Source organism: Scyliorhinus torazame, chromosome 2 (assembly GCF_047496885.1).
Source record: "Scyliorhinus torazame isolate Kashiwa2021f chromosome 2, sScyTor2.1, whole genome shotgun sequence".
NCBI classification, from domain to species: Eukaryota; Metazoa; Chordata; class Chondrichthyes; order Carcharhiniformes; family Scyliorhinidae; genus Scyliorhinus; species Scyliorhinus torazame.
This window is the reverse complement of record NC_092708.1, coordinates 149,316,025-149,341,038: the sequence shown is the minus strand read 5'-3', so window position 1 is coordinate 149,341,038 and position 25,014 is coordinate 149,316,025. Positions and strand designations below refer to the sequence as shown.

General features: G+C 46.4%; 1 protein-coding gene across 1 annotated transcript in view; it reads right to left on the bottom strand.

Annotated features, from left to right (window-relative positions):
- Positions 1-25,014, bottom strand: part of ankar (ankyrin and armadillo repeat containing) — a 397,884-nt gene that overhangs the window by 129,432 nt on the left and 243,438 nt on the right. The window contains exons 12-15 of the mRNA XM_072494724.1: positions 24,544-24,712; positions 16,329-16,570; positions 10,989-11,142; positions 4,270-4,431 (exon numbers count right to left, since the gene is read on the bottom strand). Of these exons, the coding sequence (XP_072350825.1) occupies positions 4,270-4,431; positions 10,989-11,142; positions 16,329-16,570; positions 24,544-24,712 (727 nt within the window). The remainder of the gene's footprint in view (positions 1-4,269; positions 4,432-10,988; positions 11,143-16,328; positions 16,571-24,543; positions 24,713-25,014) is intronic.

Here is a 25,014-nt window from a genome sequence, read left to right as displayed (position 1 = left end):
GAAACCCTCCTGCACACACTGTACAAAAAACGACCCATCTAATGTACTCGAACTATATCTTTTCCAGTCAATATTTGGAAAGTTAAAGTCTCCCATAATAACTACCCTGTTACTTTCGCTCTTATCCAGGATCATCCTCGCCATCCTTTCCTCTACATCCCTAGAACTATTTGGAGGCCTATAGAAGACTCCCAACAGTGTGACCTCTCCTTTCATGTTTCTAACCTCAGCCCATACTACCTCGGAAGATGAGTCCCCATCTAGCATCCTCTCCGCCACCGTAATACTGCTCTTGACTAGCAGCGCCACACCTCCCCCTCTTTTGCCTCCTTCTCTGAGCTTACTAAAACACCTAAACCCCGGAACCTGCAACATCCATTCCTGTCCCTGCTCTATCCATGTCTCCGAAATGGCCACAACATCAAAGTCCCAGGTACCAACCCATGCTGCCAGTTCCCCTACCTTATTTCGTATACTCCTGGCATTGAAGTAGACACACTTCAAACCACCTACCTGAACACTGGCCCCCTCCTGCGACGTCAAATCTGAGCTTCTGACCTCTATACTCTCATTCTCCCTTACCCTAAAACTACAATCCAGGTTCCCATGCCCCTGCTGCATTAGTTTAAACCCCCCCAAAGAGCACTAACAAATCTCCCCCCCCAGGATATTTGTGCCCCGCAGGTTCAGATGTAGACCATCCTGTCTGTAGAGGTCCCACCTTCCCCAGAAAGAGCCCCAGTTATCCAGAAATCTGAATCCCTCCCGCCTGCACCATCCCTGTAGCCACGTGTTTAAATGCTCTCTCTCCCTATTCCTCATCTCACTATCACGTGGCACGGGCAACAACCCAGAGATAACAACTCTGTTTGTTCTAGTTCTGAGCTTCCATCCTAGCTCCCTGAAAGCCTGCCTGACATCCTTATCCCCTTTCCTACCTATGTCGTTAGTGCCAATGTGGACCACGACTTGGGGCTGCTCCCCCTCCCCCTTAAGGACCCGGAAAACACGATCCGAGACATCACGTACCCTTGCACCTGGGAGGCAACATACGAAACGTGAGTCTCTCACGCTCCCACAAAATCTCCTATCTGTGCCCCTGACTATCGAGTCCCCAATTACTAATGCTCTGCTCCTCTCCCCCCTTCCCTTCTGAGCAACAGGGACAGACTCCGTGCCAGAGTCCCGTACCCCATGGCTTACCCCTGGTAAGTCGTCCCCCCCACAAGTATCCAAAGCGGTATACTTGTTTCTCAGGGGAACGACCGCAGGGTACCCTGCACTGACTGTTTTTTCCCAGTCCCTCTTACAGTTACCCATCTATCTCCAATCTTTGGCGTAACTAATTCCCTGAAGCTGCTATCTATGACCCCCTCTGCCTCCCGAATGATCCGAAGTTCTTCCAACTCCAGCTCCAGTTCCCTAACTCGGTCTTGGAGGAGCTGGAGATGGCAGCACTTCCTGCAGGTAAAATCAGCAGGGACACTAACGGCATCCCTCACCTCAAACATCCTGCAGGAGGAACATTGCACTCCCTTCCCTGCCATCCCTTTAACTTTCTACCAAGATCTGGCTAACAACTAAATTAAATTTTTTATATATAAAAAAAATATTAATAACAATAATAAAATATGGTACTTACCTCACACCAATGGGTTTTATTATTAGGTTAGAGGAGGAGGGCCTCTATGATGTGGAAGGAAGCCAAGCCCCCGGGTGTGGAGACCTGGATAAATGACATGGCAGGGTTTATAAAGCTGGAACGGATCAAGTTCGTCCTAAGGGGATCGGCTCAAGGGTTCACCAGGCGGTGGCAACCGTTCGTCGAATACCTCACAGAAAGATAGAGGGAATGGAAAAGAAGAATACAGCAGCAGCAGCCCGGGGTGGGGGGGGGGGGGGGAATTCTCAGGGATGTTAATATATAAGTATAATATGTATAGGTTGTTGTTATAGATAATTGTATATTGGACTGTTAAAACATATTTTTGGAGAATATTTATCTGGGACAAGGCAGTTGCCATTTAGTTTTGTTTTTGTTTATATATTATTTATTTCTTGTTTATAAAACTGGCCATTGTTATTTATATTGTTATATTACTGTGTAAAGGATACACAATGTACTGTGATGGTTGGCCAAAAATTCAATAAAATATTTAAAAAATAAATAAATAATAATTTCCCAAACAACATCCAGAAGACAGAAGAAACATCTTTCAACAGAAGCACATTAGGTTTACATTCACTACCGAGAACATCTATAATTCTGAATTCACCAAATGATCAAGAGATAGTCTTTTGATGGCAGAGAGAACAACAGTACGCCTGCTTGGTCTGGCTTCAGCTCCAACACTGAAAACAAAACTAAAACACACCCTGCAGCAAACAGCCTAAAACAAAAGTAAAAAACTGACAGACAGCCCAGCTCTACCCACACCCTGACATCACTGCAGTAATATGAGCACCCATTTCTTAAAGGTACTCTCACTACAGATATTTATATACACACCCATTCATAAACACCCATTTCTTAAAGGTAATCTCACATGACAAGGGTTGGTTGCTATTATTGTATCCTTGGGTTAACTACCATTCAAGTAAATATAAGGAAGTGTGAATCAACTCTCATGAAAGTAAGTTGTGCAGACTATTTAAGGGAGCAGCTGGATTCCATTGAACCAGGTTTGTAACACCTTAATACAAAAATATATTCTTCCTCGCCATAACTGTGTCCTGTGATATTACAAAGTTTTCCCGCTAAAAATGACAGAACTCCACTTGTACAAAATTAATAGGAGTCATTATCACAACTCGTGAAGCATGTAAATATCATTCATGCTGGTGTGCCATGATTGGATGTTTTTGTTTTGTTGCTACTTTTAAATTCATATTTATCCTAGATAGTCTTAGTTAGAATGCCTCATAATGATGTTGTATTTCTGAAAAAAGCTGGTGTAATTCCAGGTATGTAGGCTGTATGTCCCAACAGTTAGTGGATCAGATAAAACAGCATGTCCCTTCAGCTGTTTGCAACAGGCAGAGTGTAGATTGTACTTAACCAGGTTCTGCTTGCAAAACTCATAGAAAATGTCCAACAGTAAATGTGATTCCATGATTGGACAACACTAATTGAGGAATACTCAGTGTGCCACGAATTACACTAACAATCATACATACATACATACATTTTACAGTGCAGAAGGAGGCCATTCGGCCCATCAAGTCTGCACCGGCTCTTGGAAAGAGCACCCTACCCAAGGTCAACACCCCCACCCTATCCCCATAACCCAGTAACCCCACCCAATACTAAGGGTAATTTTGGACACTAAGGGCAATTTATCACGGCCAATCCACCTAACAATCAATTTAAGATTATCAGTAGGGCTCACAATGTGGCTCACTTATAGAAACATAGAATTTACAGTGCGGAAGGAAGCCATTCGGCCTATCGAGTCTGCACCGACCCACTTAAGCCCTCACTTCCACACTATCCCCATAACCCAATAACCCCTCCTAACCTTTTTGGTCACTAAGGGCAATTTATCATGGCCAATCCACCTAACCTGCATGTCTTTGGACTGAGGGAGGAAACTGGAGCACCCGGAGGAAACCCACGCAGACACGGGGAGAACGTGCAGACTCCGCACAGAAAGTGACCCAGCAGGGAATCGAGCCTGGGACCCTGGCGCTGTGAAGCCACAGTGCTATCCACTTGTGCTACCGTGCTGCCCAATAATGCTTTCTAATATGCTTTCTATAAGCAACATATTCATATGCAGGGGTCAGTGCTCTGCAAACAAGTAGAACATGTATAGATATTGAACCTTTTTCTACTAAACAAAAGCTTGGTGGATAACTATTCCTAGCTGCATTCCCCATGGGAACACCTTGACTAAAGTTGGGATTAACCTTTCTCACGTGCCTTCTCCACAATGCCTCTACCAATTAGAGTTCACTTGCCAGTCAATCAGCAGCTTTTTCTCATGCAATATACATTTGTTGTTCTCTTTGAAATTTGATATTCTTGTGATTCTGCCCTGATGAGTGCAAGATGAATAGCTTCAATAGCATGTTTCTTTTCTCAGAAATACTCAAGTTCTGTACCATCAACTGACCATTTATAATGATTCTGTTAGTATATCTGTTGAAATCATTTGAAAGCCACTCTTTACATTTCCAAGCAAGCTGAATTTGTAATTATATTATCGGCAGATGTGTTTATCTCTTCATCTGTCTTGAAGTGAAATCAAATAATATGAGCATACTAACCTATACACATAGTACCCAATGCTGTGATGGCACTCAGCATTGTACGCAAAGATATCTTAGAGCTTCGTAAAAGTCGAACCAAAGGGGAGATTCCATTTTTTGCACAAATTTTGTCTTGCTGTTCTTTGTTGCACTCACTCAGGGCTATCAATGCTTGACAAGCTAAATAAATGAACAAAAGTTTAGCTCCAAATCCTTGGTATCAGAATAATGAAACGTCTAACTTTACATTTTAATTCTTACCTTCACTTAAACACAGGAAGGAGTGTTAAAAGATAGGGTAATTGCATAAAACGTAATTCAGTCCCCACTTTCAAGCCATATGTTCTGCTTGCAATTCTGCATAGTGCTTTGATTTGAGATTATTTTTAGTTAAATAGCAAAATGTAGTGTAACTTAGAAGCAGAGATGCAGCATCAAAGTGGAAATACCTCTGCAGTACAAGACAACACTTCCACAGTATTTTATTGATTGTAAAGCACTGGCTAATCTTGAGTCCATAAAAGGTGCATGGAGTTCTGATCACCATACTTTAGCAAAGATGCAAGGATCTTTGACAGGATGCAGAGGACGTTTACCAGAATGGATCCAAAGATGGGTGATTTTAACTACAAGGTTAGGTTGGAGAAGCTGGTTTGTTTCCCTTGAAGCAGGGTATTGAGGGGAAATTATCTCTTGGTGTGCAAAATTAAGACAAGTTTGGATAAAGGAAATTTGCTGGGGGACTCAAGTTTAAGGTTTGGCAAGTACTGTCGGGGAGGGGTAAAGAAGGACTTTTTCATGTAGCGAGTGGCAATGACCTGAAACTCGTTATCTATGAGTTGATGGAATCAAATGAAAATAGGATGGATGCTTGAAGGAAATATATTTGCTGGGATACATAGAAAGAGAGGGAGAATGGGACTGACTGGTTGCTGTAAAGAGAACATGCATGGACTTGTAGGCCAGATGGATTCCTTCTGTGTAATAAATTACTGTATTGGCATAATTTTACATCACCTTGGGAGCAGCTAGGAGGCAGGGCAATGGGTGTAACGGTATTATGGTGTTGGAAGACTGGGAATCGAGAGCCTGTTGCAATCAATACTTCCCCCAATTAAGTTGGAGGTAGAAAGGAGGTCTCCCACCCAAAGGACAATTGATGTTTTTATATGGGAATTGAAGGACATCATCCCACTTCTGATACTCCACCAGCTGCTGGCAGGAACCACAAGTGGGCAAGCCTCTGTAAACCATGGCTGGCATGTTGATTGGTGGGCATATCCCTCCTATTTGGCACATGGGAAACACTCAACTTCCCTACACATATCCCCCTGCCTGACTGGCCATAATGTGCACTTACCTGTGTTCTGGGGCTCTAGTGAATGCCCTTATCCTGGGCAGTGGTGGTACTGGAGAATTACTGGCCTCTTATTAGCCAACAGGTCTCAGAGATGGGACATCTGCCCTGCAAGACCGGGAACCCAAACAGCAGTCAGCAAACTGTCTGACTGGGATTTAATTCCATCGGGGCTTCCAGAATTGCCCACGGCAGAGTTGGCACTCGCTCGGCCAGTGGATGTCTCACCGCTGCAGCCATTAAATTTGACTGATTGGGTGGAACTTCAGCAAAAAATGAAGTGTCAGTTCTGGTGACAAAAACTCTGTGAATCCCTGATGCCGGCAGGAGATCTCATGGATTTTGAGCCTCTTAAAATAGTTTTTTTAATTTTTGCAAATCACACCGCTGACTCGCTCGCTGGGTGGCAACTTAATCACTGCAATCAGTGGGGAGATCCATATAAATGCCTCCCCAACAATTGTTTCAGATCCATTCAAGGGGATGGCTGCCAGTAAGCTAGCACCGTGTGTCTCAGAGGGAGCCCTGACCAGACTCTTGAATGGAATGCAGCAGAGGTAGGATCTCCTGGACCCGCATTCTCATGGACATCCATCCAGCAAGGTGACCACCCCTGCCTGGTGGCAGCCTTAGTCAAAGAGGACAGGGCAGCAGTGCCGCAAGATGAATGACTTTGTTCATGTGGCCAGGGTAAGTCTGCCAACTCCAGTCTCTTGCTGCGCTGCCTCATATCTCCTGATCTCTTTTCTAGCCACCTGACAAGTTGCCAACACCTCTCATGAGGCCCTCTTCCCCCCACTCCTCCCCTCAATCCTCATGGATCCCCCGGTATCTACTTTGCTCACCTCACCCCTGCTCTCACTCGTCCCGTATATATCACTCCTCATAAGCATCTGAACAGGTAGGACTCCCGCCTACAATCTCCCTATTTGCCTCTCTGCAGGACATTCAGAGCATAACATGCATGAATAAGTACAACCACTTGGAGGGATGCATGAGTTCCAATGCCTCACCCCTTATGAGGAAAGAGACCATGAGCTGGCTGGGGTGAAACAGAGGGCGAAGTGGGGGCTTCAGACAAAAGTGAGAACCTTCAGGAAACAGTCATTCCTTAAGCCTCATGCAAGTTAATATTCCCCATCATTTATCCCCCGTGATGTACATCAAACATTGAAGAGGCAACACGTCTGTCACCTGCACCCCCCACCAACGCTGATACTCACACCTCAGTGGGGTTAACTAGTGTGCAGGTTTCTGGGTCACTCACTGGCGAGCACTGATGATCCATAGCAGGTGGCGGCAGGGAAGTTCCAGGCATCCGGCAGTGGGAGGGATAATGGAGCCCAGGACTCTGCTGAGCATGATGTGCCCCTGGATCCAGTCATCCCAGAGCGGCTGGAACTGCAATGGCATAGTCATGACAATCAGGAAGGGATGACCGTATCCCTCCAGTGGGCTGCAAGGCTGACGGAAGGAGTCCCATCGCCTTCTGTCAAAGTTATTGTGCCATCACTGCAATGCAACAAGGCCAACACTGCCCAGCAACAATGCTCAGGCCTCTCATTTCTGCAACTCTTTTGCAGTGATGAAGTGGCCATTGGCAGCCAAAACATAATGAGGCTAACTCATCTCGGATATTAGTTGGAGGAAATACAAAACACCGGGACCCCTGAAGTTGGAGAGGATTATAGCAGAGAGCTCTTTCAGTATCTCTGAACTCCATGATAAGTCCATTCATTGGCAGGACATGTTCACCTCTATCAGGCAGGAGACAGACATAATTGCTGAAGATGAGAGAAACATTGCTCTGTCTTCAACAGAAGTCATCATCATTCTCCAGCAGAGTTTGGCCAATCGCTTTAGCGCCATGCCTATGAACTTGGGCGCCATAACAAGAACCTACCACTGGTTCCACATTAATGATGAGATGTCACACCCCACGGTAGGTGAGATCTTCACACCCTGGTTCTGGTCATCCCCAAACCGAGAGGCTATGATGGTGTCCCCAGCTCTTGGGCCCATGTGGGCCCTTGGCCATCACCCAAAGTCCTTCCTCTTCCACTGTTGGCCCTCGCCAAACCTCCTCAACCCCGAGCCATTCCTCCATCTATTGCCGCCCTCAAAACATCTGTGAACGCCCCAAGATGCAACTGTCATGGACGTACCTTGGGAAACGGGCACACACCTGCATTATGTGAGAGGTGATCTAGATATTAAGGGAGAGGAATTCCTTGTGGTTCATGAATGGGGCCACATGATGACATGGAGACCACATTGACGGCTAACATGGGCTCAATCACCCCCATCGTCTCTGATAACGGCAAAGTCTGATGTCGGGCAGGCAAAGCGGCATTGGGCTCACCGATGGCACTGGCAGCTTTTTCCGCTTTACTGTGTAGCACTTAGTTGAAACACTTGGCAGACACGGGTTCCATGCCTTACTGCTGGCGGGTGACTTCTTATTTGCCCAGCCTGCCATCATCTCAGTGTTTCAAGGATATGGGCACCACATTTAAAGGCCACCCATACGCACAGTAGCTACACTTTGCAGTTTGTTGGGAAGTGATGGCTGCCTGGAAACACTGTACACCCAGGTTCTCCCACGCCTTCCTAGAGTGACTGCATGTAGTGGAGGCCCACCGTGATGTCATTCACCTGCACTCTAGGAGAAAACCTGGCAGCAAGATAACAAATCTAGCATGGGAGGCGGTAACATTGGTGGTCAGGGCCAATGCCATTCAGATGAGGACAGCCATCCAATCCCATAAGAGGATAAACTATCTCATCTGTTCAGCCAGGGTAAGTCACTCTTCGCATCAGTCTAAATTCACAAACCTATCACACATCCACAGGGATCACACTCAATGTCAACGTCAACTCGAGGGACACCACTGGGACACTACCGCTCAGTCTCCCACACACACTTTAATCTCTCCTGTGCACTGTGCCCTCATCCCACCCACGGCAGGCTTCCTTATTTGTCCCGGCATGCATTCTGCTTACATTCCCTCCATTTGTCTTCATTAAGCAAAAGCTGGCACACAAGAGGGAGAGATCCCAAATGGGTGGAGGGATGTCAGAACTGAAGGTCCTCATGGACTTTGAGGACAGAGCCATTCAACTAACTGGTGGGGAGGTGAACCATTCATCTGCTGGTGGCGAGGTGGACAGTGCTGAACCAACTGAGGTTCCAGCACTGCAGCATCCATCAGACTTCCAAGCTGTGAGTAATGTTGCCTACCTCTCAGACGTCTGCCATGCATGAATAAAACCTCTTTTCTTTTGCAGGCAAATCTGGAAAACAGCTGAGGGGGTCCACGAGCCAGGTCCTCGACTCCAGCCGCCAGCAACACGACTGAATTCACAGACCCTGAGATAGAGCAATTGTCACAGCGCTCAGCTACTCCCTCCACACATACCTTGGTCAGGTCAGGGTCACAGTCTGGTCAGAAAATTGTACTGTCTGAGCTACAGCAGGCACAAGCAGGGCATCCAAGGTTGCTCGCACTTAGAGGATTGCTCGAGGCCAGGAATCTATTGAGCCCCAGTCAGGCGATGAGCCTGTGGACTCTTCCATGTCTCATTTTCTGGCGCTCCAAAGGCAATTAGGAAAGGATGTCTGTTGTACTCCTCAGATTCAAAGGCTCAATGGAGAAGTCTGTCTGCCTGAAGTCTGAGGTGATTGCACCAACAGGCCAATGCACTGAGGTCACCAGTGGTAGGGAGGCAGCTGCAGTAGAGACCTTGGTAAGACTTCTGTCCTGCACTACTGTGGGACATGCGCTCCATGGTACAAACATGGAAATAATGAATTATTTGCAAATAATGTGTGTAGTCTCTAGCTTACGGCTACATGAATTCAGGAGCCAGTGTATGGGGAAAATGTAGCAGATGCTATTGTATTGGACATTACGTTAATTGGATAATTTAATACAGGACAGCATATTTATTGAGAAGGATTTGCATTTATGTGTAATTAGATCGCAAAGCATTTCACATATTGTGAATTACTTGAGATGCAGTGACCATGTTAGTGACAGACATACAATCATTTTGCATGTACTAAGATCCCAAACAGTAATGAGTGACTTGCATTTTTAGTATTTTTGATGACTTAGGGTATCCCAAAGTTCTTTACAGTCAATTAAATACTTTGGAAGTCTAGTCTGTTTTATTAAAGGAAATGGAATGAGGCAAATGATCAATTAATTTCAGAGACTCTAGTGCATAATCTAAACATTAGAACCAGACCTTTCAGCAGTGAAATTAGGAAAGAACTTTACAGACAAAGGGTAGTAGAGGATTGAAAGTCTGTTCGGTAAACAGCAATTTATACTAGATCAATATCAATACCAGATCACAATTAAAATTTAAATCTGAGATTGAGATCGGAGATACAGTAAAAAGGGTAGTAACTACCTGGTTAAAATCTTTCAGCTTTGAGCATATAATGAAAAAGCATTCAGTGGGATTCTCCATCAGTGGGATACTCTGCTTCGTCGGCAGCGCACTCATGCCTGCGGATTTCCAGACGGCATGGAGGTGCCCCATCAGAGTGATGCCGAAAACCATGTCTCCAGATTTATTTAGCACAGAATGCATTAAAATCTGGAGATAAAACATGGCTGTGCAGCTGGCGAGCTATACGCCGGTTTTCTCACCTCAGCCAGCACTCAGGAGAATATTCCGCCCGTGGACTTTGGTGTGATGACCTACAGAAAATGTTGATGGATCTGAACACTGAAATGCTTGGTGCATTGCAGGTCTACCAGAATGCCTGTGTAATGTTCTTGTTGGGTGGCCTGATTTATATTACAAGAACACTTGTAGCTAAAGCTATAAACGATTTATTAACATTAACTGTGGGTCAAATATATACAAAAAACAGGTGAATAACAGTATGAACATGCACAAACCACTATCTATCTATCGATCTCTCTCTCTCAGCTCCCTTGTCAGTCTGAGGTCAACTGACTCTAACATTCACTTATGTACTATTGAGACTCCAGGTGGTCAGTCGGTGAATTACAACACAACCATGATACCACTGCAGCCTGCAGTTACTGACAAGGAGCCTGGCAACAATTTTGTTTCGGGCTTTGTATAGAGATCGGAGTCCACCCTTTCCAGGATGGAAATATGGTCAACTCCATGAAAACACTTGTGGACCCAATCTCTTCCCCTTGTGAACAGGACTGAAGTTTGGAGTTTGTTTCTATAGAGAGTAAAATCTGCATTCAAATCGCTGTTGCACCATATATTACAGGCTCACTAGATTCTATGACTGCTTTGACTGAATTTAATTTAATGTTACAATGTATTAAGTATTACATTTTTCAATGTATGAAAAGATTAAACTTACTAGAAAACAGTAACTTACCAACATTATGCATTTTGTCAGATGAGGATAATAAAAGATCAATGACCAAACTATAACCAATTTCCTTGGCCATCTTTTTTCGTTGTGTTAATGTTTGTCCAGCTAATGCCCAAAACGCCGTTGCTGCTTGCTCTCTGATCTCTATTTCAAAAACCTGAAGCAATAATTGCAAAATAACAGTGGTTGTGTCACCCTGTATGCTGTACATCCAAAGACTTCAGAGTATTTCACATAATTTTGGCATTAAATACACTATTCTGTATTGGGGACAGCACGGTAGCACAAGTGGATATCACTGTGGCTTCACAGCGCCAGGGTCCCAGGTTCGATTCCCTGCTGGGTCACTGAGTCCGGAGTCTGCACGTTCTCCCCGTGTCTGCGTGGGATTCCTCCAGGTGCTCCGGTTTCCTCCCACAGTCCAACGACATGCAGGTTAGGTGGATTGGCCATGATAAATTGCCCTTAGTGACCAAAAAAGGTTAGGAATTATTGGGTTATGGGGTTATGGGGAAAGGGTGGAAGTGAGGGCTTAAGTGGGTTGGTGCAGACTCGATGGGCTGAATGGCCTCCTTCTGCACTCTATGTTACAAATATTTTTCTAGCTCAGTTTAAACCTGACCACATATAGGAGCAAGATCATTTTAATTCATTCTGTCGAAATGTGGTTTGCTACCAAGTCCATCATTTATTGCTTATCTGTGGTTGTCCAATAGCCTTCTTTTTGAACCACGAGTCCATGTGGTGAAAGTACAATGTTTTGGGGTAAGGATTTACTATCTTTATCCATGCTTCTCGATGTGACTATTCCAACACTCACCTGGCTGGGTTTCCATCTTTCACACTCGAGAAACTTTTTAAAAAATATATTTTTAGTCAAGGCTTTTTACATAACTACACACAAAACCAGCAGAACACTACACCAACCAAAACAAACAACCATAGATCCCCAAACACCCCACCACATCCCATCTTCTCCATTTTAACCCCGTTAACCCCCCCTTGCAGACCCCTCAATTCTCCTTGAAGAAATCAATGAACTACTTCCACCTCTACTGATCCCGCAGCGTGTACTTGACCTTCTCCAAACTCAGGAATTCTGCCAGGTTGCTGACCCACACCCCTGCCAGATTGCTGAACCACACACCCGCCTTCGGCGGCTCCGAGTTCTACCAACCGAATAAAATCTGTCTCCGGGCTATCAAGGAGTCAAGGCTAATACATCGGCCTCAGCCCCCCCACCCACCCCTCCCCGCCCCCCCTCCCCGGATTATGGGTCTTCTGACACACCAAATATCGCCACCTCAGAACCCGGCGCCACCCTTGGACCCAGAGCCTCAGACACAACGTCTGAGATCTGCTGCCAGAACAGCCTCACACAACCAGAACATGTGGATGTGATTCACGGGCCCCTCTGCACACCGCCTACACCTATCCTCCACCCCCGCAAAGAACCTGCTCATCCTCGCCACTGTTATGTGGGCCCTATGCACCACTTTAAACTGGATGAGGCTTATCCTCACACATGCCGAAGACGTATTCACCCTCCGCAAGGCCTCTGCCCATGTCCTGGCTCGCACCTCCCCTCCTAGTTCCTTCTCCTGCTTGCGTTTGATCTTGGCCACTGGAGTGCCTCCCTCTCCATCATTTCCTTATATATATCTGACACCCTCCCCTACTTCATCCTCCGATAATAGCTTATTCTACAACACTGGAGGCAGCTGTCCAGGAAGGACGGCACCTCTCTCCTTACAAAATCTTGTATCTGCAGGTACCTAAAGCCATTCCCCTTAGCCAACCCATACAATTCCTCCAACTCCTCCAGCACCACCAATTTGCCGCAAACCCCTATAAACAAGTCCCTAAAATACTCATTCCCCACTGCCGCCACCCCCGAAACCTCGCGTCCACCCCCGTAGGCACAAACCAATGGATGTCACACATCAGCACCCACAGCAACATGCCTTCCAGCACAAAGTTTTGCTTGCACTGGCCCCTCACCTTTAACGCCAACCCCGCCAACCCCAACACTGGGCTCACGGAGTTCCTGGCCAGCGAGAACGGTAGAGGTGCCAACAGAGTGCTCAAGCCCGTTCCCCTACATGATGCTGCCTCCACCCGCCCCCAGGCGGACCTCTCCTCCACAGCCCATTTCCTCATCATTGCAATATTCGCCACCCAATCGTAATTTATCAAATTCGGCAATGACAGCCCTCACACCGCCCCCCCCCCCCCCCCTCACAAACCCTGCAATCATCCCATTAACCTTCCTAAAATAAGACTTGGGGACAAAGATAGGGAGGTTCTGGAACAAAACAGAAACCTGGCCAGCACCATTATTTTCACTGACTGCATGCGCCCAGCCGGCGACATTGACAACACATCCCACCTCTTAAAATCCGCCATTCCCTCCACCAATCATGCGAGATTCAACCTATGTAGTTGGGCCCAGTCTGCGCCACCTGGATTCCGAAGTACCTAAAGAACCCCACCACCCTAAATGGCAACTGCCATAATCTTCTTTTCTGCCTTCTGGCATTGATTGGGAATACCTCACTCTTTCCCATGTTCAACTCATACCCCGAAAACTGGCCAAATATCCCCCAAATCTCCACAATCACCCACCGGGTCCAAGATATGTAGTAACAAATCATCTGCATATAGCAAAACCCTATGCTCAGCAGCCCCCCTCCTCGCTCAACCCTCAACGTCCTAAGCGCCATTGCCAATGGCTCTATCGTCAAGGCAAAAAGCAATGGGTAGAGCGGGCACCCCGTCTCATCCCACGATGCAGCCCATGTACCTCAAACTCATTCGATTCATCTTGGAAGGTCAGATTTGAATGCTGAATACAGGGTTAAAGGCAGGATTCTTGGAAGTGTGGATGAACAGAGGGATCTTGGGGTCCACGTACATAGATCCCTCAAAGTTGTCACCCAGGTTGATAGGGTTGTTAAGAAGGCGTATGGTGTGTTGGCTTTCATTAATAGGGGGATTGAGTTTAAGAGCCGCCAGGTTTTGCTGCAGCTTTATAAAACTCTAGTTAGACCACACTTGGAATATTGTGTCCAGTTCTAGTCGCCTCATGATAGGAAGGATGTGGATGCTTTGGAGAGGGTACTTACCAGGATGCTGCCTGGACTGGAGGGCATGTCTTATGAAGAAAGGTTGAGGGAGCTAGGGCTTTTCTCACTGGAGCGAAGAAGGCAGAGAGGTGACTTGATAGAGGTGTACAAGGTGATGAGAGGCATGGATAGAGTGAATAGCCAGAGACTTTTCCCCAGCGTGGAAATGGCTGTCAAGAGGGGACATAATTTTACGGTGATTGGAAGAAGGTATAGGGGAGATGTCAGAGGTAGGTTCTTTACACAGAGAGTGGTGGGTGTGTGGAATGCACTGCCAGCAGAGGTGGTGGAGTCAGAGTCATTAGGGACATTTAAGCGACACTTGGCTAGGCACATGGACAGCAATAAATTGAAGGGGTGTATGTTAGGTTGCTCCTAGATTAGGATCAATGGTCGGCACAACATTGTGGGCTGAAGGGCCTGTACTGTGCTGTACTGTTCCATTCTATGTTCTATGATTTGTCCACTCACCACCAGTGCCCTCTACAACAGCCGGTACCAATCCACTCACCCCTGCCCGAACTGCTCAAGCACCTCCAACAAATACGCCCACTCCACCCCATCAAAAAGTCTTCTCCGCGTCCAATCCACCACCACCTCTACCACCTGCTCCTCCGAAGGCATCATAATCAAATGAAGTAACCCCGCACATTCGCCGACAACTGCCTTCCCTTCACAAATCCCGTCTGGTCCTCCCCTATCACCCCCAGCACAATCCTCAATGCGCGATGCGAGCACCTTTGCCAACAACTTAGCATCAACATTCAGCAGTGAGATCAGGTGTACCCCAGCTCTGCACGAAACCTATATACTAAACCACCCTGTCCAAGGACCGGGCCACAGGAACACAGGGGGCATTAACAGGTGATCTACAGGTCCAAAACAGAATATAGAGTCAACACACAAAACAGCCTTTAAAAACATCCACAGACTGCTTGAGCAAGCCCTCCTGCACCCTTTGCCCGGTAGTAACCCCGCCAAAATCTTCCCCTCCAGGTAAAAGAGATCGAAAGGTAACTACTTTCTTCATTTCTTCATCCAGAAAGCAGCAAATAAGCCCAAGGGGGCGAGGCAGCAGGAAAGCAAAAAAGGCAGCAGGCAAGCAGCAAACAAACTCTCAGCTACAGAAGCATCCAGGCATTTGCAGCCACCAGCAGGAGCAAGCAGAAAACACAACCTGCAGCTGGGAAGTGTTCTCACAACTAACAAGGCTAATTCTTTATATGCAATAGCCTTCAGCTGTGCAGCTGGAGGCTGGTCACAGTCAAAGGAAGTGAAATTGAATTTCAGTATCGAAGGCACAGCAAGACTCTGTCGTGGAAATTTTTGGTGGGACAGGCAGGCTGCAGTTTGCCCCGGTTATGTGTCTCCACAATATTTAAAAATGGCTTGAAGGCCTCACAGATGCAAAGCCCTTTACCTCCTGTTCCAGGGGCAACCCTTGACCTGGAACGCTTTAGACCACCACCCCCCCCCCCCCCCCCCGACTAAGCCCAACCTCCCGATGGGTTCCACCCGCCAAGCGCTGGGGCAGCAGCTCCAGTGCCCTTGAGCTCCATGCCGGATAATGGAAAGGGCTACTCACCTCCTCACTTCCCCTCAGCAGCCATTACGTTAGATTCACTGTTTTAAAAAGGAGTACTAGACGCGCCCACGTGACTTTCCGCTGGCGAGTTGGGCTATTCCCGCGAGCCCACTGCATTTAAATTCAATATCATTAATGAGGTTGAAATTATTGCAAATTAGGGTTAATGATATGCTCGCCAATTTTGGATGTGATCTGGAACTCTCTATCGGAAATGGGCCGGGCAAATTGCAAACTGGTTCGCAGCTGGTGCGAATTCCGATTTTGGTCGTTCCTGTTATTTAACCAGCACGCCCAGATCCATGCGGGGAGGGGGGGGGGGGGGGGGGTTGAAACGCACCCTACTCCCGGGGAATCTTCTTAATATAAACAAAATTCCATTCGCCCAATTTCCGGTAAACAATATAAATGGTTGGAATGCATGATGATTTCATTTTATATGTTGCATTAATTGCACTTCTGTAGCCAAAATGTCTGCTTGTCTTGTATCCATGATTTAAAAAAAACATTACTGCAGCAGTTACATACTAACCCTTATTGCACCAACTACATATAATATATCTGAATTTCCTACACTCATCACAACATTTACTGAAATTATATAACTTACATTAGCTTTGGTTTATAAAATACCTTGACAAGCTTCAAAATGTGTTTATCAGCAGACAGTTTTAGAAATTCCTTTTGTATAGCAGCATTTCTGTCAGCTAAAACCTCCACTGCTGTTATTGCTTTCAGCTGCATCCTGATTTTCCGTTCACTAAGGATATGTATCAGAGGAATAACTGCCCCTTCAGCAACAATTGCATCTTGGTTCCGCTTGTGTTCACGTGCAATTTCAGCCAAAGCAATCGAAGCATCACCCTGCAGAACCTCTACACAACAATTGCAAATATAACTGTTCGGACCCTTCTCAGTCTTACTGCAAATATTATATAGCGAACAATTGTAACTATAAATTAAAATTAGCTATAACAAATAAACAGCAGGCCCAGCATAACTGAAAGACAAATTAATTTCCTCTTTTACCTGCTAACTGATCAGCCATTTTCTATTTATGTTTCAAATTTCAAGCATTTATAGTTTTTCTGTTTATAGTGAAAATTGATTACTGAACATGTAAGGATTGTGACAGCATGAAAATTGTAAGTGGAAAATGTCTTGAAAAATTATTAAGAGAGAAAGGAAGTTAGGAGAATTGTTGCTATCAATTACTTGTCCTTAGATGTAAGACATTTTCTCAATTGTTCTCCACAACCCATCATAACACTTCTCAACTGAACCTTCTTGTATCTGTGAAATGGATACATTGGAAATTATCAGATTGATCAAGGGTGATGGTGGGTAGCTGAAAGACCACAGAAGGCAGGTTAATAGTGATAAAGGGAGGGTTGACGGCGATGGAGGGAATGTCTAAGGTGATGAAGGGAGGATGCTGGGTGATGGCCTGCAGTTCTAGTGTCAGAGTAGGAGTGTCCCATCGCTGTGGCAGATGGGAGAGATGGCCGAAGATCAGAATGAGGTGGGAAGTGGCCAGCGTGGGATATCTGGAGACTAGGGTGTCATTAATTGCTTAGCAATAGGCTCCCCATTGGTCCACAGTCATCAAGTCAGGATAGAGGGTCAAATTACTGTACTGACTAGATTTCTGTTGGCCTTCTATCCACTTCAGGCTGTATTTCTTGATGCTGTGGTAGCAGAGGAGAGGAACTGGCAGAGGATTACCAAGAGCAATGGCCAGAAGGACATCAAAGGGTGGCAGCAAATGGTCAGGCAGCTCAGGATGCTGCCATCAGTCGTAGATGCAATGTTAAAGAATGGCATGTAACTTCATGCATTGCATGCAGAGTAATTTTCTGCAAATGTCAGAGGTAATATCAAAGGTGGCTGAGGATGTTGTGGCAGACTATCACTGACCTATGCCAGCTCCAGCAGGAAGACCCACTGCTCCATGGAATAGGACGTAATCCAATGCCATTGATTTTAAAAGTTCCTGCGGAATTGGATTTCTATGTCACTAGCTTATTCCAGCACTCCATGAGTGCTTAGGTTTGAAATGCAATCGGTTCTACATTTCCTATCTGACTTTCTGTAGTCATGTGACTTTTACCATGAGGCAGTGTTCTATAAATTACCATCTTAATATCAGTTCAAATTGAGTGGACATTATCACTGGCCTTAATCCTCATCATCCATGAAACAGGAGGCTATGAGGGCAGTCTGAAATATCCTGCCCCTCTGGTCATTGCCACTGTCTGAAGGCCTTCCTCCACCATTCACCTTGACATCTTCTTCAGCAGAGGAGATGTGCCACTCAGCCATCTCCTTCTCAGGCAGCTCCTCACCCCATTGAAGCACCAGGTTGTGAAGGGTGCAGCAGGCAATCACGATGTGCAACACTCTCTTGCAGGGCTCCACCAGACTGGTCCAGGCACCAGAACTGCACCTTCAGCATTCACCAAAAGCAAGAGGATCAAATGAGCCTTGTTATATCAGGTCGCTGCTGCACTCTGTGGCCTCTACACAAGCCTCATTAGCCACATCCTCAGGGGGTATCCCTTGCCCGAGCCAACCCTGCAGCCGTTATGCTCCCTCAAAGACATCAAGTATCTTTGAGTGACTAAGGATGAAGCTGTTACAACCGCTCCCTGGGAACTTAGCACATACATGGATGAGCTGAGCATTGAAGGAACGGAAGCCCGTGCGGTTGAAAAATGGCATCCCCTGATGCCATGAGGATTGAAGAGCCAAATGCCCCAACAATGGTCCTTGAACTTGTTGAAAGTCTGCTACGTGGGCGAATCTTGGCTAACGTTGTTCTGGACAAAATTGATGCAATTGTGAGCACTTGTGCACAGTTCATCCATCATCTCCTTGATGCACATATGAGCAGAGGCCTGCAAGATGCTGCAAAGAGTACCGCCGGAGCCCTGAAAGGAGCCAGTCACATAGAAGTTTCAAAGCCACAAGTAGTTGATGCTCACCATGTCTACACAGTGCCAACTCCTGGAGAGGCGAAGTCTTCACCAATATTGAAACTCTCCTGGTTCCCTGGCAGCTTCTACCTTGCAACCCTTTAACCCTGCGCCCCTCCCCAACCCTGGCGCCCTGAGCAGAACAACTTTGCGAACCCTTTAACCTCCGGTGCCCTGAACATCTGCTGCCTTGTGAGCCCTTCTGATCTCCTGCCCCAGGCCCCCACATCCCCCCACTACCTGGTGCACCTCCCTTGAACTACGAGCCACGTAACTGGCTCCGCCCGCACTCCCCCCACCACCGGACCTCTCTGGTGATGGGGAAGGTTTGCTGTGGGTAGGCCCACTAATGATATGGTAATGATTGCAAATAGGGTTCCTGCCACACCATTACAACACTGGCAGGAGGTGGAGCAATCATTCCAGGAAATCACAACGGCACAAACAGCAATTTTGCTCCTTGCAATATTTTGTTCCCATCACCATTTACGACCCTGTCAAAAGGGTCACAAAATTAGTAGTTTAAGAAAGAGAAAATAATATCTGAGACCAATTAATTCAACAGTACCCCAAAAGTCGTGCGATGGACAAGCTGCCGCATGTACAGCCTGTGTAGCTGCATGGATAGCCTAACCCTGAATCTTTCTGATAATGTGTGATACCATTGGAGATAACTGTCAGTTGTCCTATTTGTGTTGCCATCCTGGGAGGGAAAGACACCCTTTCTTCTCAAGCCAGTAGCACTCAAGTGAGGACTGTCTCTACATGGCCAGTGATGGATAGAAAAACAGATAAAAATAATATGATCGAGATCCAGGAAGATCTAAATGTCTAAATACAAATCAAAATGAGGATGATGACAGATGCATGATATTAATGTTCCCATGCCATGTCCAAGGTGCCTTGGCCAACTCCAGCTGCTGTGCTGCTTATTTTATGACACGCATCACCCCTTACCAAGTAGTGTTTCCCTTCTAAGCCTAAATTCATGCAGAAGGACTTCTAAACCTTTACCAAAGTTCTTTGGTATATTGAACCCTGTCCCATGTCGTCCAGAACATAGGAAGGAAAATATATTTATCTATGTCAGCCTGATTGCTTTTTTTAAATGAACAAACGGAGGGCTGATAAAATAGCCGCCACTGACCAACTGATGGTAGTTCTGGGAGTTTCTGAGCACTTTAAACATGGACAAAGGATAACACATCAAATCCCTAGAATATAACACTCCTTGCATTGTACAAACATTCCAGCAAAGCCAATGCAATGCATTAGCAGACAAGGGGCGGGATTAGTAGCCCGATGCCAAAATCGCTTTTGGTGATCGGGCAGAGAATGGGCTCAGACAGCAAAATCGGGGCTAGCGCTGGTTTGACACCGGTCAGCATGCTCTGCCTTCCTGAAATGGCATAGTTGTGATGCACACCGTGCGCAGTCCCAATGCAGTTGGCGCCTCATCAGCTGGCCCACTCGCAATGCTCCGCCCCCAATGGGCCGAGTTCACTACGGCGCCGCACACCTATAGTCCCATAAATCATGAAATGGTGAATCCAGTCCAAGATGTCTGCACGAGCCATCCACAGACAAAGGCAGAGTTAGTTGTGACTACTCATTCCCAACATTATAATTATGGTTCTAGTTACCTGCTCAAAACACAATCAGCGGGATTCTCCATTTCTGAGACTAAGCGCGGGTTTCTCCATCCCGTCGCACCAGGAGCTTGATTCTCCGATTCTGGGGCTATGTTCCCACACCAGCGTGGGAACGGTGGCATTTTGTGCCAGAAAAAATGGCACAGAACGGCCACCCATTCCCTGTTTTGCTGGGGGCTAACAGGGCGGCAGCGTAGAGCACCCGGCACTAGCTGCCTATACACCCCGGAGAATCGTCAGGTCGCGCATGTGCATGGTGGAGGCCGCTCGCATACCCGGCCCGCGAAATAGTCCCCCCTTCGGCTGGCTCGCATGCTCTGGACCACAGTGCCCCCAGCCCCGAATAATGTCTCCACCTGCCTGTGGCTCGGCCCTCTCCCAAATGTGGCGGCACTGGGCTGAGTCCGCAACCGCCACGCCAAGTTCCCAACGGGTGAGACCACATGTGTCCCACGCCATCGGGACCTTGGCCAGTCGGGGGCGGAGCATTGGAGGACGGGCCTCAGGCAATGTCCTGAACCGTCGATACGCACAGCATATTCTCTGAGTATGCCGCTTTGGAGGGGCGGAGCATCGCGAAAGCAGCGCCACTCCTGATTTGGTTGGAATTGGGTACTCTCCAACCCCGCCTGTCATGTGAGAGTTCCTTCAAGAAATGGGTGTTTATAAATGGGTATGTATATAAATATCTGTAGTGAGAGTACCTTTAAGAAATGGGTGTTTATTACTGCAATGATGTCAGAGAGTGGGTGGAGCTGGGCTGTCTGTCAGCTTTTTACTTTCGTTTTAGGCTGTTTGCTGCAGGGTGTGTTTTAGTTTTGTTTTCAGAGCTGGATAGCTGCAGTCACAGCCAGAAGGTGTATAAATCTCTCTCTGCAATCTAAAGACTGTAAATTGATCCTGGTGATTTAAAGCTAATAACAGTAGTGACTTTAACCTGATGTGCTTCTGTTAAAAGGTGTTTTTAAGTCGTATGGATGTTAAAAGGAAAGCTTAAAGGATTACATAGTGTTGTAGTCTTTGGGGGTTGTATTTGAATTAATGGTTGCTAAGATGTTCACTGTATGTTTTAAAAAGGTTAACTTGAGTTCGTAGAATAAACATTGTTTTGCTTTAAAAATGACTTTTCCATTTCTGCAGTACCACACCTGTAGAGTGGGCCGTGTGCTCCCCATACCACAATCTATTAAACGTTGTGGGTCAGGTGAACTCCATGATACACTTTGGGATTCTCTAAACCCTGGCTCATAACACGCCCAAGATTTCTGGTGCGGCATGCTGCCGGGATTCTCCGTTTCGCCGGCTGATCAATGGAGTTTCCCATTGTGGGGCAGCCCCACGCAATCAGGAAACCCATGGGATGCCAGCAAAATGGAGAATCCTGACGGTGCAGAATTCAGACCGAAGTATTGATGCCAACGCAGAATTTGTGGACTTTCAGGACAGAAAAACTGGGACCACACCTGGACCGGTTCTGCTACTGTTGAGGGGCTATCACTGGCGCAACATGGAACACAATCGATTCCAATAAGAAATGATGTGGGATTCGCCGGTTTTGCAATTGACACTCAGGAGGCTGACAAGCTGCAGCCGCATATACACACTGCACTCCCCACGCACACCATCCCAGCCAACAAGATGGCAGTGTGAAAAGCAGCCCGAGGTTTACTGATGCCGAGCTGGAGACCCTCTTGGACGAGGTGGAGGAGAGGCAGATGACTCTGTACCCAGGCCCGAGAAGGAGGCTGCCAGCTGCCACCTTTTGCGTGCCTGCGCGCAGGTGGCAGAGGCAGTCAGTGCCGTGGGCAACACTGTCTGACCAGCCAGCAGTGCCAGAAGAAACTGTATGACCACCTCAGGCCAGCCAGAGTGAGTAGGCAGTACTGTTCCTCTAGTGACCACTAATCACATGCAAACAGTGTTTACTGTACATGCGTTCCGGAACGCATTGATGCCGCTTTCAAGGCGACGGCGAATCGCGATTTGGCGTCAAATCAGCGGCATCAGAGGGAGTATAACAAACTAAAAAGATTGAAAGGTGCTGACATTCCAGAAAGATGGCTTGAGGAAATATGTTTATGATAGTTTGATAAGAAGCATCATAAAATGGACAAGATCGAAGTGTCTGGCATTGCTGTCAAGGAGGGTCAGGAATGGTTACCTACAAGCCACGCCAGAAGGACGAACCGCGTAGGGGATTATAAATTATCAGCCAAATTAGAGGGGTACTGTGGCTGAAGACTTTATGGAATTTAAAAGTAACAACCAAATCCTTGGGGTGCGGTGGGGTGGGGGTGGCAGGGGGCGGGGGGGGGGGGGGGGCGATTGGGGTGTGAATTGAGGAAGCTTTGGGCAGAAATGTGGGGTTTTGCCTGTGGCTTTTAAGTAGAGGTTTTCTAATGAGTTGTGGTGACTTAGAATCTGAAGTTAAGTTGTGGAAGGATTTAAATTGAACGAACCAATTGAGTGTTGTGTAGTGTCATTTAGAGTTCCCTGTAGTAATGAATTAGCAGTTTTTTTTAAAAACAAGGGGAGGATTTGCAAGTGGCAACGTGGGCTCAAAATCGTGCGAGAGCCAGGAAACTAGATTCCCACTGATGAGATCTCATGTCCCAATTTTCTACGTCCTTCACAATGGGTGATGGGTGGAAATCTCATATCAATAAATTTGAATAAAATTACAGGTCATTATATGGCTTCCCGTAATATGATCCCCCCTCACTGGATATTCACTACGGCCAGTTTACAATAGCCTTTTGAAAATTTGAAGCAGTCGTGGGGAACCTGCTGGGGGCACCAAGGTAAGTAGAGCTCCTGGGGGGAAAGGGACATTCCTAGGAAGTGCCCTGACACTGCTCCATGGTGCAGCCAGGGTGGCAGTGCCAAGGCAGGTCGTCTGGGGAATCCCATTTGGAGGATTTCCCTGATGTATCATTGGCTGGGGCCCCCCTGCTTGTTGGGTTGGGGAACGCCCTGATGCTTGTAGGGTGGGGACCCACCTGATGCTTGGTTCAGCGGGAGATTCATCCCAATGCTTGTGGTGGGGGCTGCACGCCCAGATACCTGTCGGGGGGGGGGGGGCACCTCAATGTTTGTGCGGGATTCCCGTAGAGGGGGGTGAGGGGAGTTATTTTTATCACAGATCGTGGCACCCTTTAATGATGGCACCCCAATCTCTACAGAACCAGCATTGCCAACTCTATCAGGCCCATCCCATCAGAGTGATGGTGAAAACAGTGCCCCAGATATTTTTTTGTGCAGACTGCATTCAAATTTGTAGAGAAAATACAGTTGTATGCCAGTTTTTTCGCCTTAGCCAGCACTGAGCAGAAGATTCCACCCCACATTTGTGGTTGTGCCACGTCTTGTGTCTATTTAATTTTGTCCTTTATAAAATCTTAACGTCAAGACCCACCTGTAAGGGGAAATGGGAGCGTGAATCTCTTACAAGAGCAAACTAATTTCCAGGATACAAGAATACTTTCTTCATCTTTAATGGATTCAACCAGCAACTGAGGTCCGAGGACCAGGACCAAGAATTTTACCAGGCAAAGCCATCTGAAAGAATTTTCATTCGACATTGATTTATTGGACTCTGGATGCTTAATTTCTATCTGCATTGGGGTCTTTGCCCTGAACCTCTTTCTTTCCCTTATCCCTCTTTCATTGCATGAATGCAGAAGGAGAGGACATTGCGAGATCCATTTTGTGTGTGTGTAAAATAAACTGACCCTCTTAATTTCCCCATTTTAAGTTTGCTGGGGGATTATTAATAGAAGATTGGATCACTCCAAAATTGAAGAGCTGGGGAAATCAAAATTCAAAAACATCTCTCTGTTTACGGGCGGGTAGTGAGTGGAGAAATCTGGGCTTTTTAAATGAATCCCCCTCCTGTCTACAATAGCAGGCATTGTAGCTTATGCATTCTTAAAGTAAGTATATTTAATTCTCATTTGTGTTGCTATTCAGGCTGCTAAAGGCCTTTAAATTCTTCGGCAAAAAATTCATTCTCTCTTCAAAATGGTGAACTTCTATTCATTGAAATCTACCATGCTGCAACCTTCTATCATTTAAATTAAGCTAACCCTCGAAACTGCACTCCTGGGATCAATGCACTCCTGGCTGGAAAAATGTCCTGTCAAACTTAAACTTCACTTTTTGCCTTCGCATAAAATCCAAGCTTACATTTTGGAAAAATGGAAAAACATTTTTAAAAATTACTTGATGTCACACTTAACAGCTCCACTAATAAAGGAATTGCTCCTTCATTAGCTACTAAGGTCTGATTAACTGGATTATTGCTGCATAATATCCGAATGCATTTAAGTACGTTGACTAGCACGTCTTCAACTTCAGAATTTAAAATCTTCACCAGAGGAGGAATTGCACCCTAGGAAATCAAAAGGATAATTATTCAAGAATGCATATTAGAACAATTCCAAAGAGTTGAAGAGAATGTATAAACTTAAGGTTAAAAAAACTGAGGTTATAAACAATAGTTACAGTACAGAAGGAGGCCATTTATCCTGTCATGCCTGTGTTGCCTCTCTGAAAGAGAGTAGGCTCACATCCTCACCTTTCCCTTCAGGAAAGTCACAACCAAATCTGGCTCCAGCCACCTTTCAAGCAGTGGATTCCAAATCCTGACCACTCACTGTGTAAGAAAGCTGTTCCTCGTGCCACTTTTGGTTC